The sequence below is a fragment of the Botryllus schlosseri genome, chromosome 5, assembly GCF_051294905.1.
Source record: "Botryllus schlosseri isolate E-star chromosome 5, Bs_hap1, whole genome shotgun sequence".
In the NCBI taxonomy this organism is placed as follows: Eukaryota; Metazoa; Chordata; class Ascidiacea; order Stolidobranchia; family Styelidae; genus Botryllus; species Botryllus schlosseri.
The window spans coordinates 9,249,132-9,263,545 of NC_137240.1; the positions used below are offsets into that span (position 1 = coordinate 9,249,132).

The 14,414-nt window shown below is 40.1% G+C and overlaps 1 protein-coding gene across 1 annotated transcript; it reads left to right on the forward strand.

The window, feature by feature from the left end:
* Positions 1 to 1,033: 1,033 nt before the first annotated feature.
* Positions 1,034 to 13,886, forward strand: LOC145438945 (carbonic anhydrase 1-like). The gene is made up of 6 exons (XM_080316344.1): positions 1,034 to 1,438; positions 4,386 to 4,424; positions 6,448 to 6,615; positions 8,128 to 8,375; positions 9,047 to 9,280; positions 13,529 to 13,886. Exons 1-6 carry the CDS (start codon positions 1,396 to 1,398, stop codon positions 13,718 to 13,720), a joined length of 924 nt encoding a protein of 307 aa, XP_080172470.1. The 5' UTR covers positions 1,034 to 1,395; the 3' UTR covers positions 13,721 to 13,886.
* Positions 13,887 to 14,414: the final 528 nt, after the last annotated feature.

Sequence of the window (14,414 nt, forward strand, 5' to 3'; positions counted from 1 at the left end):
TTTCTTGGAGTTGATTGTTATGTGTTCGGCAACACTCACAGTATTTTGTGCAGGGAGACTATAACCAGAAAAGCCTAGCGTATGGGCTGTATTTTCAAATAGCTAAAATGAGGTAAAATATGAAGTCAACCCAATCCTAATTGACGAATCGTTCTCTACCCCCGGATGCTACGAGTCCATTTGAACAGTACGTCAATATCCGATAAGAATTAGCTAGGATTGGGTATATTTGACAAGATTACTTTTTCAATACCGTCAGGTATTTTCGCGCTCAATGCTGCGATGCTTCAATACCATAAAAAGAGATGCCAGCTTGCAATTACTTGCGCGGGGACTGAAGCGTCCCTCACCGTTACTTCGTTCGACTGCGGGTTAGAGTAAATATGCCCGTGTCAAAAGTCTAGTTTCGTGGGCTGTTGCATGACTAACAGGATACGGGATACCCATAACATTTTCAAATAGTTATCTTTGATACTGATCAAAAGTACAAATACGAACTGGTGACTCAATGATATCATTTCGTGTCTCGAACATTAAGTACTTTTGTCACGCATAAACGCAGCGTAATCTTGGTGTCTTCAAGTCATAAATGAAATTGACAATAATGTGAATGTGCCATAAAGGCACTTATCTGCGATTCTGCATCGGCTTTATTGTAATCCGAACATGACATCTTGATTGGAGTGCAGCTTTTGCCTAATTAATTCTGTGCTTTACGCACCACTTTATTGTTCTGCTGATGAGCGATTTTATTGCAGCCGCCAGTTTATGGGCGTTTGGTATTCACCTGTGCATTTGAGAAAAAGGGATGTGCCCGTAGCGAATATAAGGATTGGGGATCATAATATGATAATACGTCCTTGGACAATGAAAGACAATTATGAAAAAGATGTTCAATGCTTATCGGTGCTTGGTCCCGATCAACTTAAACTAGAAATCAAATTGAATAAGAATTGGATGATGCGACTATATTGCCTTCGTCAGTTCGGTATTCCTCTGCTCGTACCTCTACGTTTGACTTCGTAACTTCTGCTGTTACTCTCCGAAGCAGTAACCATCATCGTTTACTCGTTTTCATCGTGTATTTGGCAGTTCTGTATCCATTGGTTTGGCACATACTTTGAAAGCCTTCAAGTCCTATTATGAATAGTCCAAGTCAGTTAGTAATATTCAGGCAGGCATACGGCACGATTTTGAAGGCATATGCTCAACAGATCGGGGAAACGTCCCTAGTTCTTTTCTCATTGGTCGAGTCAGCGCGTCGTCACGACATAATTTTTTTCCGACCTTGTTCTCTACTATAACGTAACAATGCAGTGATAAAAGAGTAACGGGGCGAGGAGTTTCAGCATAACGTGTGAACTCTTGTCGTTTAATTGTGTAGCAACGAAGGATATGAATATAATATTTCAGCTTGGTGCTGCCATTGCAGTATTTGGTGAGTGTTGTTTATCGTGAAATCTATATATCCCTAGATGGTTTGAGAAACAGCTTCTCGTGTGGATAATGGGCTAAGACGATGTGATCGTTAAGTAGCCAACGAAATTGCGTGCGTAGATCTATTTTGATTTGAGTGCTCGATACTCGACAATACCTAAGACATTTGGACAAAATTTGGGAAATGTGAGCTACAATACAGATTTATATCCGACATCACCGAAGTAAATTTGGCCGGCCAATCATCTATATTCTATACCAAGGTGCATCAAACGATATAACACTAACAGGATTAAATCTCATATATCGTGGGTTGTGAAACGATCTATACGTTTGGATACAATTTATTATAGGATAGTTGGTATTGCTCTCGTACCTAGGCGCGACAAATTACGGCCCGTAACAGTCTGAAAGAAGAATATAAATAGATGTTGATATAAGACGGGAGAAATCTTAATTGCCGCTACGAATTGAGTTAATACGTCCCTAAAATATAGCCCATTTCATGTAGTTAAAGTTATATTATAGTCTTTGCATCGTATATTGCTGCGGTTTGTCTTAATTGCTGATGCAGTAGCCAGATCATACATTTTGAATGCTTCGGCTAAGCATTTTTAGATTGGCAAATATGCCGATGGTTGTTTAGCAAGTCTAGCAAGTTGTTATTTTTATTGAAGTAGGAGACCGGTTACCGACTTGACCCTAAAGCTAAATTATTTCATGGGCATCTATTTATTTAGCCGTAGCCAAGTTGGGTAATACTGGAATCAATAAACATTTACAAGACCAGTAAGAACTCAAATTGCTTGAAGAATGCCACGAATCTTTTTTCGCTCACGATTCCCCCTTCGACATTCGCGGAATAAAACATTACTATGCGTACTGAAGTGACATAAGATCTTCAATTAGCAATTCATTCGCATGTTAAAAGGAATAAGTATATTTCGTTATATCCTCTCTAGAATTTCTAAATGCGGCATGCACAAGAACTGTACATTTATATTCTACGATCCCTTCCAAAATTTAGAAATATCTCGTTTTCGTTCAAATCTGTTTTTGATGCAATATTAATTTCTCAGCAGCATAAAGTCGGAATTTCTGAGTTTAAGGTTACGTCATTAAAATGAGAATTGTGGCTAGTAATTGCGCCAATTTCAAAACTAACACGTACAATGTACATATGCAATCTTTCAGGGTATATAAGCTGCTCAATAAAGCAATTGAATTGAAAAATGTTTCAGGCATTACCACCAAATCATCTTTGCAAAAGATCGAGGAGAGGTTTTCTATATTATCAAATAAAATTGCAATACACAGCAAATCTTCTGCGAAAATAGGATTCCTAAATATTCATTGTATGACATATAAAAATCAGCATAACGCAAGAAGCCTTTTTCGACTAGAACTTAAAAAAAAATCATAAATGATACTGATGCGTTCGAGTCGCATTGAAATTGATATTTGGGACATACATTTTGGTATAATCGTTAGTGAGTAGATCACTTTAAATTAAAGATAAAAGCTCATATTTTGACTATTATAGAATTTCATATTGAAATGAATCCGAATATTTTTGGCTGATATTTGTTGGGGGTAATCATCTGCAACCAGTCGAGAATTGAGAACAACATTGTATATCAACAATCGTATCACAAAATAAGACGCCATCGGCATGAAAAATCGAATAGTCGAGACGATCAGATAGCTTACGCTCAATGTACTATTTTTTGCGGGTACAAACCAGATTGGCGTATTTTGGTAAAAGTAGACTCTAATGCACACAAATGAAAGAATGAATGGCTTAACCCGACGACGTGAAATCTGTCGTCTCTATAATTTTTCGCACAAATAGAAATACCCATTTTGCCAATGGCAGAATTAATTCCTGTTGTGATTCATGCTTCGGCGGTGAATTAAGGACGACCTTTTCCCCGAGCGCGATGCGAGTGTTCTAATAAATCTCGGGGCCTGCTGTTTCATGCGATTACCCCTGACGAGTGTAGGCCGAAAATATCCGGGCGGATTCCAATATGAATAGATTATTCAAATTCATTTAAATTCCCTACCTAAAGAGTCTCTAGATTTTTTTGGCTTATCCTAATCATACTATGATTCGGCCAGTGAAGAGATTCATACTATAGATATGGACCCCGAGTTAAAATATCCGTCACCCCTGTTGAAGCACGATTTTAAGAGCAAAGATTTCTTAGGTACTAGCGATGACTCTAAAGTGGTAGGGTGTACTCAGTCGAACAGAAATTCACGAGTAACTTGACAGTCGAGACACGCGCGTACGTACACCGCTACACACTCCTTTGGATTAAAACGTTGCGTTTGATATATACCGTGGTGTCAAGTGTGGAGGCAAGTTCTGGTTACGTGTACCAAGGTTGTATATTTACACCCGTATATAACCGGTGGTACAGGGGTGTGAAGAGTACAGTATGGTACAGTATAGTAAGAGTATTATTGTATAACAAGAGGCTCGATTGTCAAGTAAATTATTGCACTGCCAACAGTGTACGAATACACTTAGTAAATCCATATTGAAATGAACCCGGGTTCAGGTTCATTTCAATATGAATATACTATTCAATTGTATATTGAAGTTCTGTACCTCCAAGAAACTGTTCAAATCCATATCACAAACTCGTTATAGTTTAAATCAGTCCCAATAGAGCGTGTTGTCAAATCCTCTTGGTTTGATGTTACGGCTGCCAGAACAATGCAAGCGGAAAGTGGTGATCACCAGTCAATAACTACTCAACATTACGGAACACGAAACTCCGCCAAACTTATAGCATATATCACACACACAATTTACGTTCCGCAAATCACACCGGTAGCGTTTATATCGAGACATCGCCGTCATATGGCTCTAATGTCTATTCAGTAAAGCATAGTGCCTTAATTGTTTCAGTAAATCATTTTTCGCCTTCTATTTTCAGCGCCGTCGTATTCTGCAGAATGGGACTACAAATCTAGTGGTAATAATTATCATTTAAAGCAGTGGTTCTTAACCTTTTTTCATCCAACGCCCCCTTTCGAAAATTTTCGTGCTCCAGCGCCCCCCACCTCATATTGTAAGGACTGTGATAATGACAATGGGTGAGAGGGAGGGCCGTAACAGCACTTCGTCAGCCCCCCTAAAAACGATTGTCCTGGGCACCCATAGCGTGATAAACCAAACTCATGAGGCTTCGCCCCCCCAAGAACCTTGTCGTGTGATTTCGAGGGTCAGCATCTTTATGTGGCCTGGTCGCCCTAGGAGCCAAGATTTTCTATTACGCATGGATGAAATAGGTTGTAAATGGATATATATGTATGTATAAACTTTTTATCCTCTCAGCCCACGTAATCAGATTTACCAGTAGCGCTGAATGAACTGTTGTATTGGAAAATGAAGGCCACGTAATTAATAATTGAACATATTCGGGCGTACCCGTTGGTTCAATTAAATTTTTACATGTTATTTTGTTACCTCTCGTCAGCTATATATAGTCAAAAGATATTGAAACGCATAAACGTATTGAACTAAAGTAAGCACACGACTCACGTATTTTGTCACTGGCAAATCATTTTCTCTGATGGATGTTATTTGTCCTATGGGGTGCAGATTGTGACGACATGATAATTCGGCACGAGCGATTTAGCACCTATGGAAAATGAGACTTATATACATCGAAGTTCATGCTCAACATAAGGGCAATCCTCTTCGGCTAAGGTTTTATCGCAGGCGATCTTTTTGACACACTTCTCGGAGTCCCATATTCACCGGAACTTCATGTCTTCGTGCATCGAGGCGGGGTAATGCCCGGCGCCGAAATGCATCTTTCTATTTTCCATAATTATGCTTATTCTTCCGTGGGGGAGTCGTCAAAACATGATGCCTAATTTATTTTCATTCCCCGAAATAATTTAGGGCACCCGTCGAGCTAACCGATTGGGGGTTTAAGTTGCAGCAGTTTTGGTCTTGGTAAGATGTCAAAGTTCAGTCGGTCTTTTTGGGACTTTGGTATTGGAAATATTCCGCGCTTTAATCGCGCTCGAGGACCAGTCGTCTATAATAAACCGTATAATAATTATGTGTGGTGTATTCAGGGTCAAATCCAGGTTTTTATAACAACAATCGGGTACGGTCTCATACCCTGTAGTTTGACCCCTCCCGAATTCACATCGGCGATTGGCAATATGGGGAAATTAAGGGTATTGGATTTTGTCTTAGTGCTTTGTGTAACTATAACTAAGTCAACTAAGAATGGGATGCATATATCTGCTCACATTGAATTTAGTACTGTATACCCAGTTATTAATTTTACCTGAATGTATTCCAAACAAAGCAACTCATATTATGTAACGTTCATGTGAGGTTGTGAACCACAACACGAGATAGTATCATCCTTTATGATACGATGAAGAAATATTCTGATGATTTAATTTTGTAGCTCTCAAACCTATTTTATGTACAAGGTGCTGTCACTATCAAAAGTGATATACAGTGCCTCTTTCTTGGATTTTCACACGCTGTGCGCTGCGGGATATAATACCTAATGCGAAACATTTTGTTGAAAATAACCCTAGCAGGCGTGACGGCAGTGTTTTAACATAACGGGAATTTGGCGATCAAAAAGTACGCGCAATTCGTTTTATATGAATTATAATAACCCACTATAGTCCACTACATTTATGACAACATATGTAGCAAACATCGTCGCGTAGCGCAACCACAAATTTCGGTATTTGACATGTTTTGTGGAATGTTAATTTGTTCTGAATACTCATTAAGGATCTGTCATACTACCACATCATCTACGGCGAAGCCATTTTTCTTCAGCGCCCCCTTATCGCCCCCTGAGCCCAGCGACCCCCATATCGCCCCCCTGAGCGTTTCCGCCCCCTTCAAAATCGCCAGCGCCCCTTGGGGGGCGCTGGTGGCAAGGTTAAGAACCACTGATTTATAGTATGCTTATTACATACATGTGTCCAAAACATAACATATATATGTGCTAGGTCCGTATACCTGGGGTGCGGACTACCCGAAATGTACCGGACAAAGTCAGTCTCCTATCAATATTGGAACGCAAGAAGCAGAGCATGACAAAGACCTCCCGATCATCAACAGGAGAATCTTTGATTCGCCACCGACGAAGATGAAAATACAGAACAACGGACATTCGCGTAAGTGGACCGGACAAAATCGCGTACTTGATTCGATTCCGAATACTCTAGAATTGTAATTATGAGTCGCGCTATGGCCTGGTCGCGCAAAGGAAAGACCATATGTTATCATAATCATATACTCAGAGTTGAAGACTGTTTCACCCGTGGCATTGCGAGTGCGCTGTTTCTGCTTTCTATTCAGCGCCCACGGCAATGAGAGAACCACTCACGCATGCCCGACGCATGCGGAGTTATTGGAATTCTTCGTTGATAATCATCGGATTATCCCCTAATCAAGGATAATCCGAGAATTATCAACGAAAAACTCAAATAACTCCACTTCTACTAGTTGGAATTCACTCAAATTTGTTTTGCATCGTCTTCGAAGACAGCTCAACAATTTTATGAGGTTGACAAAAAAAATTGATTTTTTTTTCAATTTTCCCCAATAAATTAAAAGTTTTAATTAGATCTGCGGAGTCTTATACTTGTTGGAATTGAACCAAATTTGGTGTGCAGCGTTTTTTAGGGTAACCTGACAATTTAATCAGTGAATGGCTGGAATCAGGGAAAAAAAGTTATTTTTGAACAGCCCCAATGCCCGATGTACATTGCCCATAAGTATTGCTGCAGTGCTCATGATCAGTCAAGGCTCAAGCTCAATGTTAATTTGTGTTACATTCTTTGTAAAGTAATGGCAGCCTCGCATGCCATGAAATGTGACTCGTTATGCTTTCACCAGCAGCATGCAGAACCCCGGTCGCCACTGATGTTTTAGTTATTTCTACTGTCTTTTGACTGTTTTAACTTACAAGCCACAAGTAACTTACTTGTCGTGGCGTGTTAGAGATTTTAATGTCAGCGAATGTCTCATTTTACATTGACACCTTGTACCTACTTAGTACTGTTGCAATTAGCCGATTGTTTTCTTACCAAGGATCATAAGTGAAATAATTAAACTGCGATGGTATGATCACCACTCAAAACGTAAGAAATTGGTAGGTCATTATATCCGCATTCTGCGCGTTTACCAGCAATATTTTGTCTGACCCTGCCGCGGTTGTGGGGGCCCGAGCTCGAAGCGGGCCCAAAATTATTAGTGACGAACTTTTTTTAAAGTTAATCACCAGCATAAATGTAACGTAAAAAGTGGGTAATGCGGGGAGTCGAACACACGAAGATATACAGTAGTATACCGAAATCAGCAGTTTTCATTTTTGGTCAATTAACTTTTATGATTTGATAAAAGTGTCCTAGTGCCAAGGCCAACGTTTTTTTTTTGGGGGGGGAGGGGGCTGACGAAGTGCTATTTTGGTCCTGTTCGGACCCCTGACCGATTGACCGATTAAACTAGAGGCCGACGCTTTATCACCATTCACCACGCTATCCCATCAGACAAAGTCATATTATATATCTAGTTTTACATGATAATTTTCATAAGGACACGCATGCATATTGCATACCCATCATTGTCCATGCGAAAAAAAACGATTTCGAAATCTGTCCTATAACACTGAGAATATTATTCAGTGGTCGTTGCAATTGAAGAGGGAGCATACTCTATAAATGATGCCACATTGCTACCGTTCGAGGCCGAAATAGCTCAGTTTCATTTTCATTGGGCACGGAACTACCAGAGCGGAGGTTCGGAACACACTATCGACGGGAAAAGATATTTTGGGGAGCTTCACGCTGTGCATTACAACACCAAGTACGGAGACGTAGCGACGGCAGTCGACAAATCTGACGGTCTGGCAGTGTTCGGATGGTTCATTGATGTGAGTAATCAACATGAAATGCATGGAAAGCATTTGTTGCGCATCACTGTTCTGATAGCATATAAGATAAATGTAGACGAGGGGTAAATTCGGCCAGGCGAATCAAATTTGGTCGTATAGGTCAGAGCGAGAGAGAGAGAAAGTCACAATTTATTTCTATGCAAAATCAAGTTTTCATTAACTCTCAGGTCTGGCTGCGGACTAACGAAATTCCATGTTGCATCAATAACCTTACAAGCGCATTTAGTACTGAGTTTAAAATGGAGCCGTCGGTTCAAGACTTGTCTTTGACAAATCGCCTTAAGCCCGATTGATTGTTTTTTGTTTCCTATTTGGAAGAATACATACATCGCTGAATTATAAGTGATATTTTCGTCAGTGAGCTGAGACCATGTGCGGATCTGAGAGAAGACCATAGCCTACCTTATTCAAATTATGGTTTGGATGTAAACTGAATAACCATTAACCATGTCTTATCCGAATTAAATATATAATTTGGTTTATTCAAGTGCATATCCAAGTGCGATAAGTTGAGTTGCCAGTTTGAATTATTAGTGAAATGATGGTTTCAGCACCCAGGGATTAACTGACATAATCTGGAAACATTGCCCTTAACATGGTCGCGTTACAAATACCGTTGAGGTTGACCTTCAAATACTATTATTACGCAGGTGGATTACCCGCAAGACAATCAAGATTACGAGTTGCTCTTCCAGCTCGTAAAAGGAGGCGTCACCAAGAAGGGGGACGTCTCACAAATCAACGCGACATTTTCTTTAGAAACTTTGCTCCCCGCGGATCTAACTAGGTATTACCGCTACCAGGGATCATTGACCACGCCGGGATGCTACGAATCCGTGGTTTGGACGGTTTTCGAAGAGCCTATCAGAATTAGCGAATCCCAAGTGAGTCAATCGGTGTATACCGAGATAACCTTGAGAAACATCCCTGATAGCACAGTTTGTTTGTCATGAAACTGCAAATATTTATGACCTTCCGGGATCCCTGCGGGCAAAAGTACGACATTAACCATAGTATTGCGATAATCATGACCCAAACCGCGTTCGCTCAAACCGCAACTGGATTACAAGCGCCACCTGAAAATGGCTGTACCATAATTACAAGAAACTGTCGGCGTTTTCGTAATTTTAGATGACTATAAATTCCAATGTCAAATTATCACTGGCGAATCGAAACGCACGCGATCAACGGTGAATAGCTCTCCGAAAATATCTAGTAATCGACATGAATAAGTCTATAAAGTCACAATATAGCCCGGCCGAATAGGAAGAATATGGGAGTGTTGATTTCAATTCAAAGCTCACAATCTAAGATTCCAAACAGGTTTTACATAAAGGCCACGGCATGGTATGGTATGGTATGGTATGGTATGTAATATGGAAATATACAACTATGGTATGGTATGGAAGTTTTCATGTATGGTATGGAATTTTCTATCCATACTTCGGCAGTTTTTCAAGAACCATGACACTGATCCTACTTTCGAGTTGTCAAATCGATTGCGTACCTCATAAACTCGTTCACTGGCGGGTCAATGTTGAATATTCATATCTCAAATTCCGGCTCAGACTTACCCACTCCGGTCAAAAACTATTTGAAGACAAAAAAGTTGTGCAACGGTCCATCGGGCATACGAAGGAAACCAATATTAACGATTATTATTCCAATCTGAATATCATAAAACGAATGATATTCGACCGCTGCCGCGTTACAGATTACATTTATCTTAACGTAACTGCCACTCAGTAAACTATATGAAGAGGATTTCTAAAATCGTAGACTCTGACAATGTAGCAGTTACGTGAATGTTTGTATCAATTCGTTGAACATAGAAATCATTTCCTGCGTTTTGCTCGGATAATCATCACGCAATAGATATTAGAAATAATCCATACTGTAATTAAAAATATGTATAGCTCTTCTCGGAGCGACGTTACGCCATGCCGGCCTCCAATACGCATTGTAGCTTCAATAAATCTGATTAGTGATTATCTCTGATAAAAGAATAGACAATTATAGACACCCCGATGTTGGCTACTGAAGCTGAACATGACCCACACATTGATGCGGGAATCGCACATTTGATCCGCTGTCGCAAAATCCGTAATGATTGTAACGATATGTAAAATTGTATCATAAGATATATTCTAATGTGACAATACCTTTGTTTAATGTAATCGTGTAGGGCCTACGTGATATTACTATACTAGGAGTGCATTATCACATTAGTTTTACGTGTCATTAGCTTCTGTTGTGATTCCGAAGTAATCCCTATATATTGTACGTTCCGTATTCGATGATTAGGCAGCCTATACATCACTGATATATGACACAAATAAATTGGGGATATGATTGGTGCACCAGGGCTGTTTACATGGGATAATTTCATCCAAAATTATTACAATATATACGCTGGTAAATTTCCACACATAAAAAATAGAATATTATCTGAAAGATTGGGCAACTGCGAAGGTATGGTATGTATCAAATATGGTATGGAAGAATGTTGCTAATGGTATGGAAAATTGTAAGTATGGTAAGAAACGATGGAGGTGGGTACTGGGTACGGACTATGGAGTATGGAAATTTCCTATTTCATACCATACCATAACATGCCCTGATTAAGGCAGGGGTTCTTAACCTGGCCTGGTGGGTTGACGTCATAATCACAAGAAAACGAGAATCGTGAACGACGTATGACACATTACCCTGAGAATGCAGTGCTGTGTTAATCTGCTAAAAAGCTTGAGATTGAATAAATTTGGCAATACGAATATACTGTAGGCTTGATAAAAGATTGAAGCTGAAGAATGAAACGGGGAAAACTTGAACTTTTCGACAAGTTTTCTAGTAGTCCTGATGACTTGGGCTGGGCACAATGATTCGAGTACTCGAATCTGAATCGAGTATTAACATTAATGATTCGAGTCGAGTGGTGAAAGACGATGTTTTCGAGTACTGAAATTATACGCTCCTCGCAACTGAAAGTTAATTTGCTAACGAGAATTGTAGTTTCGATAATATTTTCAACTGAGGCAGCATTGAAACCTTGATTGGTCGTGTCGCAGCATACGAGACATAGTACAAAGCTACGAACGTTACTGGAAATAACACATTTCTGGCCCACAACGTTGTCAAGAAGTGCAATGAAATCGGTATGGTCGAAAAAGAAACGAAGTATCTTCAATGTGACGGATAACAGGCATTATGTTCTTTGTGGTAGCATAAAAGTTACAAATTTGAACTTTGACATAGTACATTCGTGTGTGACGTCAGAATGAGTGATACTAGAATGCTCGACTCGTCTTGAAGCGTAATACTTGATTCAGAATCGTGTCACTCAGGTACTCGATTTGCGCAGCCCAGTGATGACCACCTCAACGCGAACCTAACCCTGTGGCGCACCTGCATCAACTACTGAATTGGACTGGTAGGAGGTAGCTGTACAATCATAAAAACACCACAATAGCATAAGGTAGGGTTGCCATACGTCCGGAATTTCATTGTTAAAACTGCGTCCGGGAGGAATTTCTAAAATATGCCTAAATGTCCGGAAGTTTGAAGGCTTGAAGTAAGCTCATATTTTTTTGTAAATCAACCTACACAAGACTATATTTGGGCAGATTTTTGCTACATGAAATTTTTCTTCGCGCTGCGCGCGATTTTGTATCATATATATTGGTTTTAATATGGGGACTACCGTCCTCGTAAAAACTGCGATCAAAGAATAAATAAAAAATAACATTCATTTACAAAAAGAAGTCTATAATTGTAATCGCAATTACAAGATAACGGTATTCATAGAGTCGTCGTTTTAGGTCGTTTGGATGCTTTATTCAAAGATGGTGGTTCTAAACCTGGGGGTAGTTTGCCTTTATTCTGGGATTCGCGTAGATGTTAAACGTAATTAGCTTCCAAAATAGGCTGTGTGTAAGTCTGGGCAAATGTGCTGACCTTTAATTAGTAATCAGCTCATCAAATTTTGAGCTGGGCCACGGCACATTTTCAAATTGGAAATGGATTCGCGACCATAAAAGGAGGGAAGCCACCGGATGTGCGGTGTTTATATAGCTCAGTGGTGAAGTGCACACTCGCATTAGGCTGATAAATAATCTCATCGGCGTGACATGAACATGACTTAACGATGTATCGTGCAATCACGCCCCTTGCATTTTCGAAGTCATCATCCTACACTAGCTCTATTCTACCGCTGACTCTGATTATGTGGGCGGAGAGAGGATTAAACTTATACAGTAATATATGGACAAACCAATATTATTGACACAATTCATTCAAATCATTTAACGACCAGATGCATATAGTAAACCCCCAGAAGTTGCATCGAATACCCTACGATGGGCCCAAGATCAGTGTTTATTTGGGCGGGATGGGGCTGAAAAAATGTGGCTTCGGCGCTGGTTACCACATACAATACACAACCAGATCGCGACCACCTCTAGTCGATAAACAAAGCGTTGCTGGTATGACGTCATATTGATCGACAATGCGCTCACACCTCATTTCGAAATCCGCTAGTGGGCGCTGAAGAGCGTCCGGAATTTGTGAAACAAAAATATGGTAACCGTAGCATAAGGTAGCCTACATGCGTTGGTTTGCAGTCCCAAACTTGGAATAGAAAGCGCTTAACCTACGAAATTTAATAATCCAACGAACCGTGCATTGATATTTCTATATCCCTCCCCTATATGCTTTTAAACTCCTTATCAGAAACAACCTCCAGCTAATGCGGGATAGGAATTAGCTATGGAAGACGAACAATAATTTTAGTGTAATCTTACCGCATACTTTCCGCCCTATTCGCACACGAAATATCATAAACTCCAGTGATCCGTCATTGGTAGGCCCTACTGTTTATTGCCAATATCAGTGAAAATGCTGCTCAGGTCACGTTCAGTCATTCGTCCATAGCTGAGACTGGGGAAGTGATCTTGGCGGCTCAATAGAACGGTGCCGTTATTTCGGTCTTCGTCGTACATTGGTCTGCTCGCAAGTCCATCTATCAAATGACTAATGCTGAATATTGTGTTGCATGAAAATTACGTAGTTGAGGCCTGCCGAAAGAATGTTTTATTACTTGGCGTCGCCGCAGCAAAATACTAATCCCTTTTCAGGCATCTTTTCTGTCGGGCGCAATCATGGATTCCGCATCGATGCCGATTCAGGACAATTTCAGACCGGTGCAAGCTCTGAACGGAAGAAAGGTTACGAAAGCATTGGGGCCGTACTCTGGCGGACGTAGTACTGCATCGTCTGTATTTCTACTCGTGGCAATGACTTTTCTCTCTTCATTTTGTCAGAAATGATACTCCATGTATGCAATAGGCTATGCATGGCAAGATCATATGCTATAATTATAATTTCATCTTACCAATATGCCTCATGCTTTCAATTGGGACGTGTTTTAAACACGCACATAATATCGGCTACCGCTACATGAATATGATATAGAGCACTGGGACGCTGCATTTTTCAATTTATTGTTGACAATTCCATCATTTCAATACGATGTAAAAAAGGAAGCATGCACAAATTGCACAATGAATGAAAATTAAAAGAAGATAATATCAAAGGACAAGCGACAAAAAGAGGTGGCATTTATCGGAAGTCGAGATCGATATATCAGGTAGTGGTCCGGTAAACTAGAGGGTTGACTGGGACTGGTATTGATTCAGTAAAAGTTGTTTGTGTCTCGACTTGAATACGGACATGTTCGATGACTGTCCTTGATATCATCAGTGATAATTGTGGATTCGATCGAGATGGATTGAACTACGACGACGCGATCTCAAAGCAGACAATTCATACAATGAGCGGGACACGATAATACGAGTGTGATCGGCAAATGTTCAACTACTCCGAACATAATAACCTGGTTGATCTTTTGCGCCAGACAGCGTTTCCTATTTTCTGATTGCACAGAGCTACCCGCATTAAACTGAGCTCTAATATACAGCACCCCTATAGCGTACAACAAAACCTCGGTCAATATAGTGATTA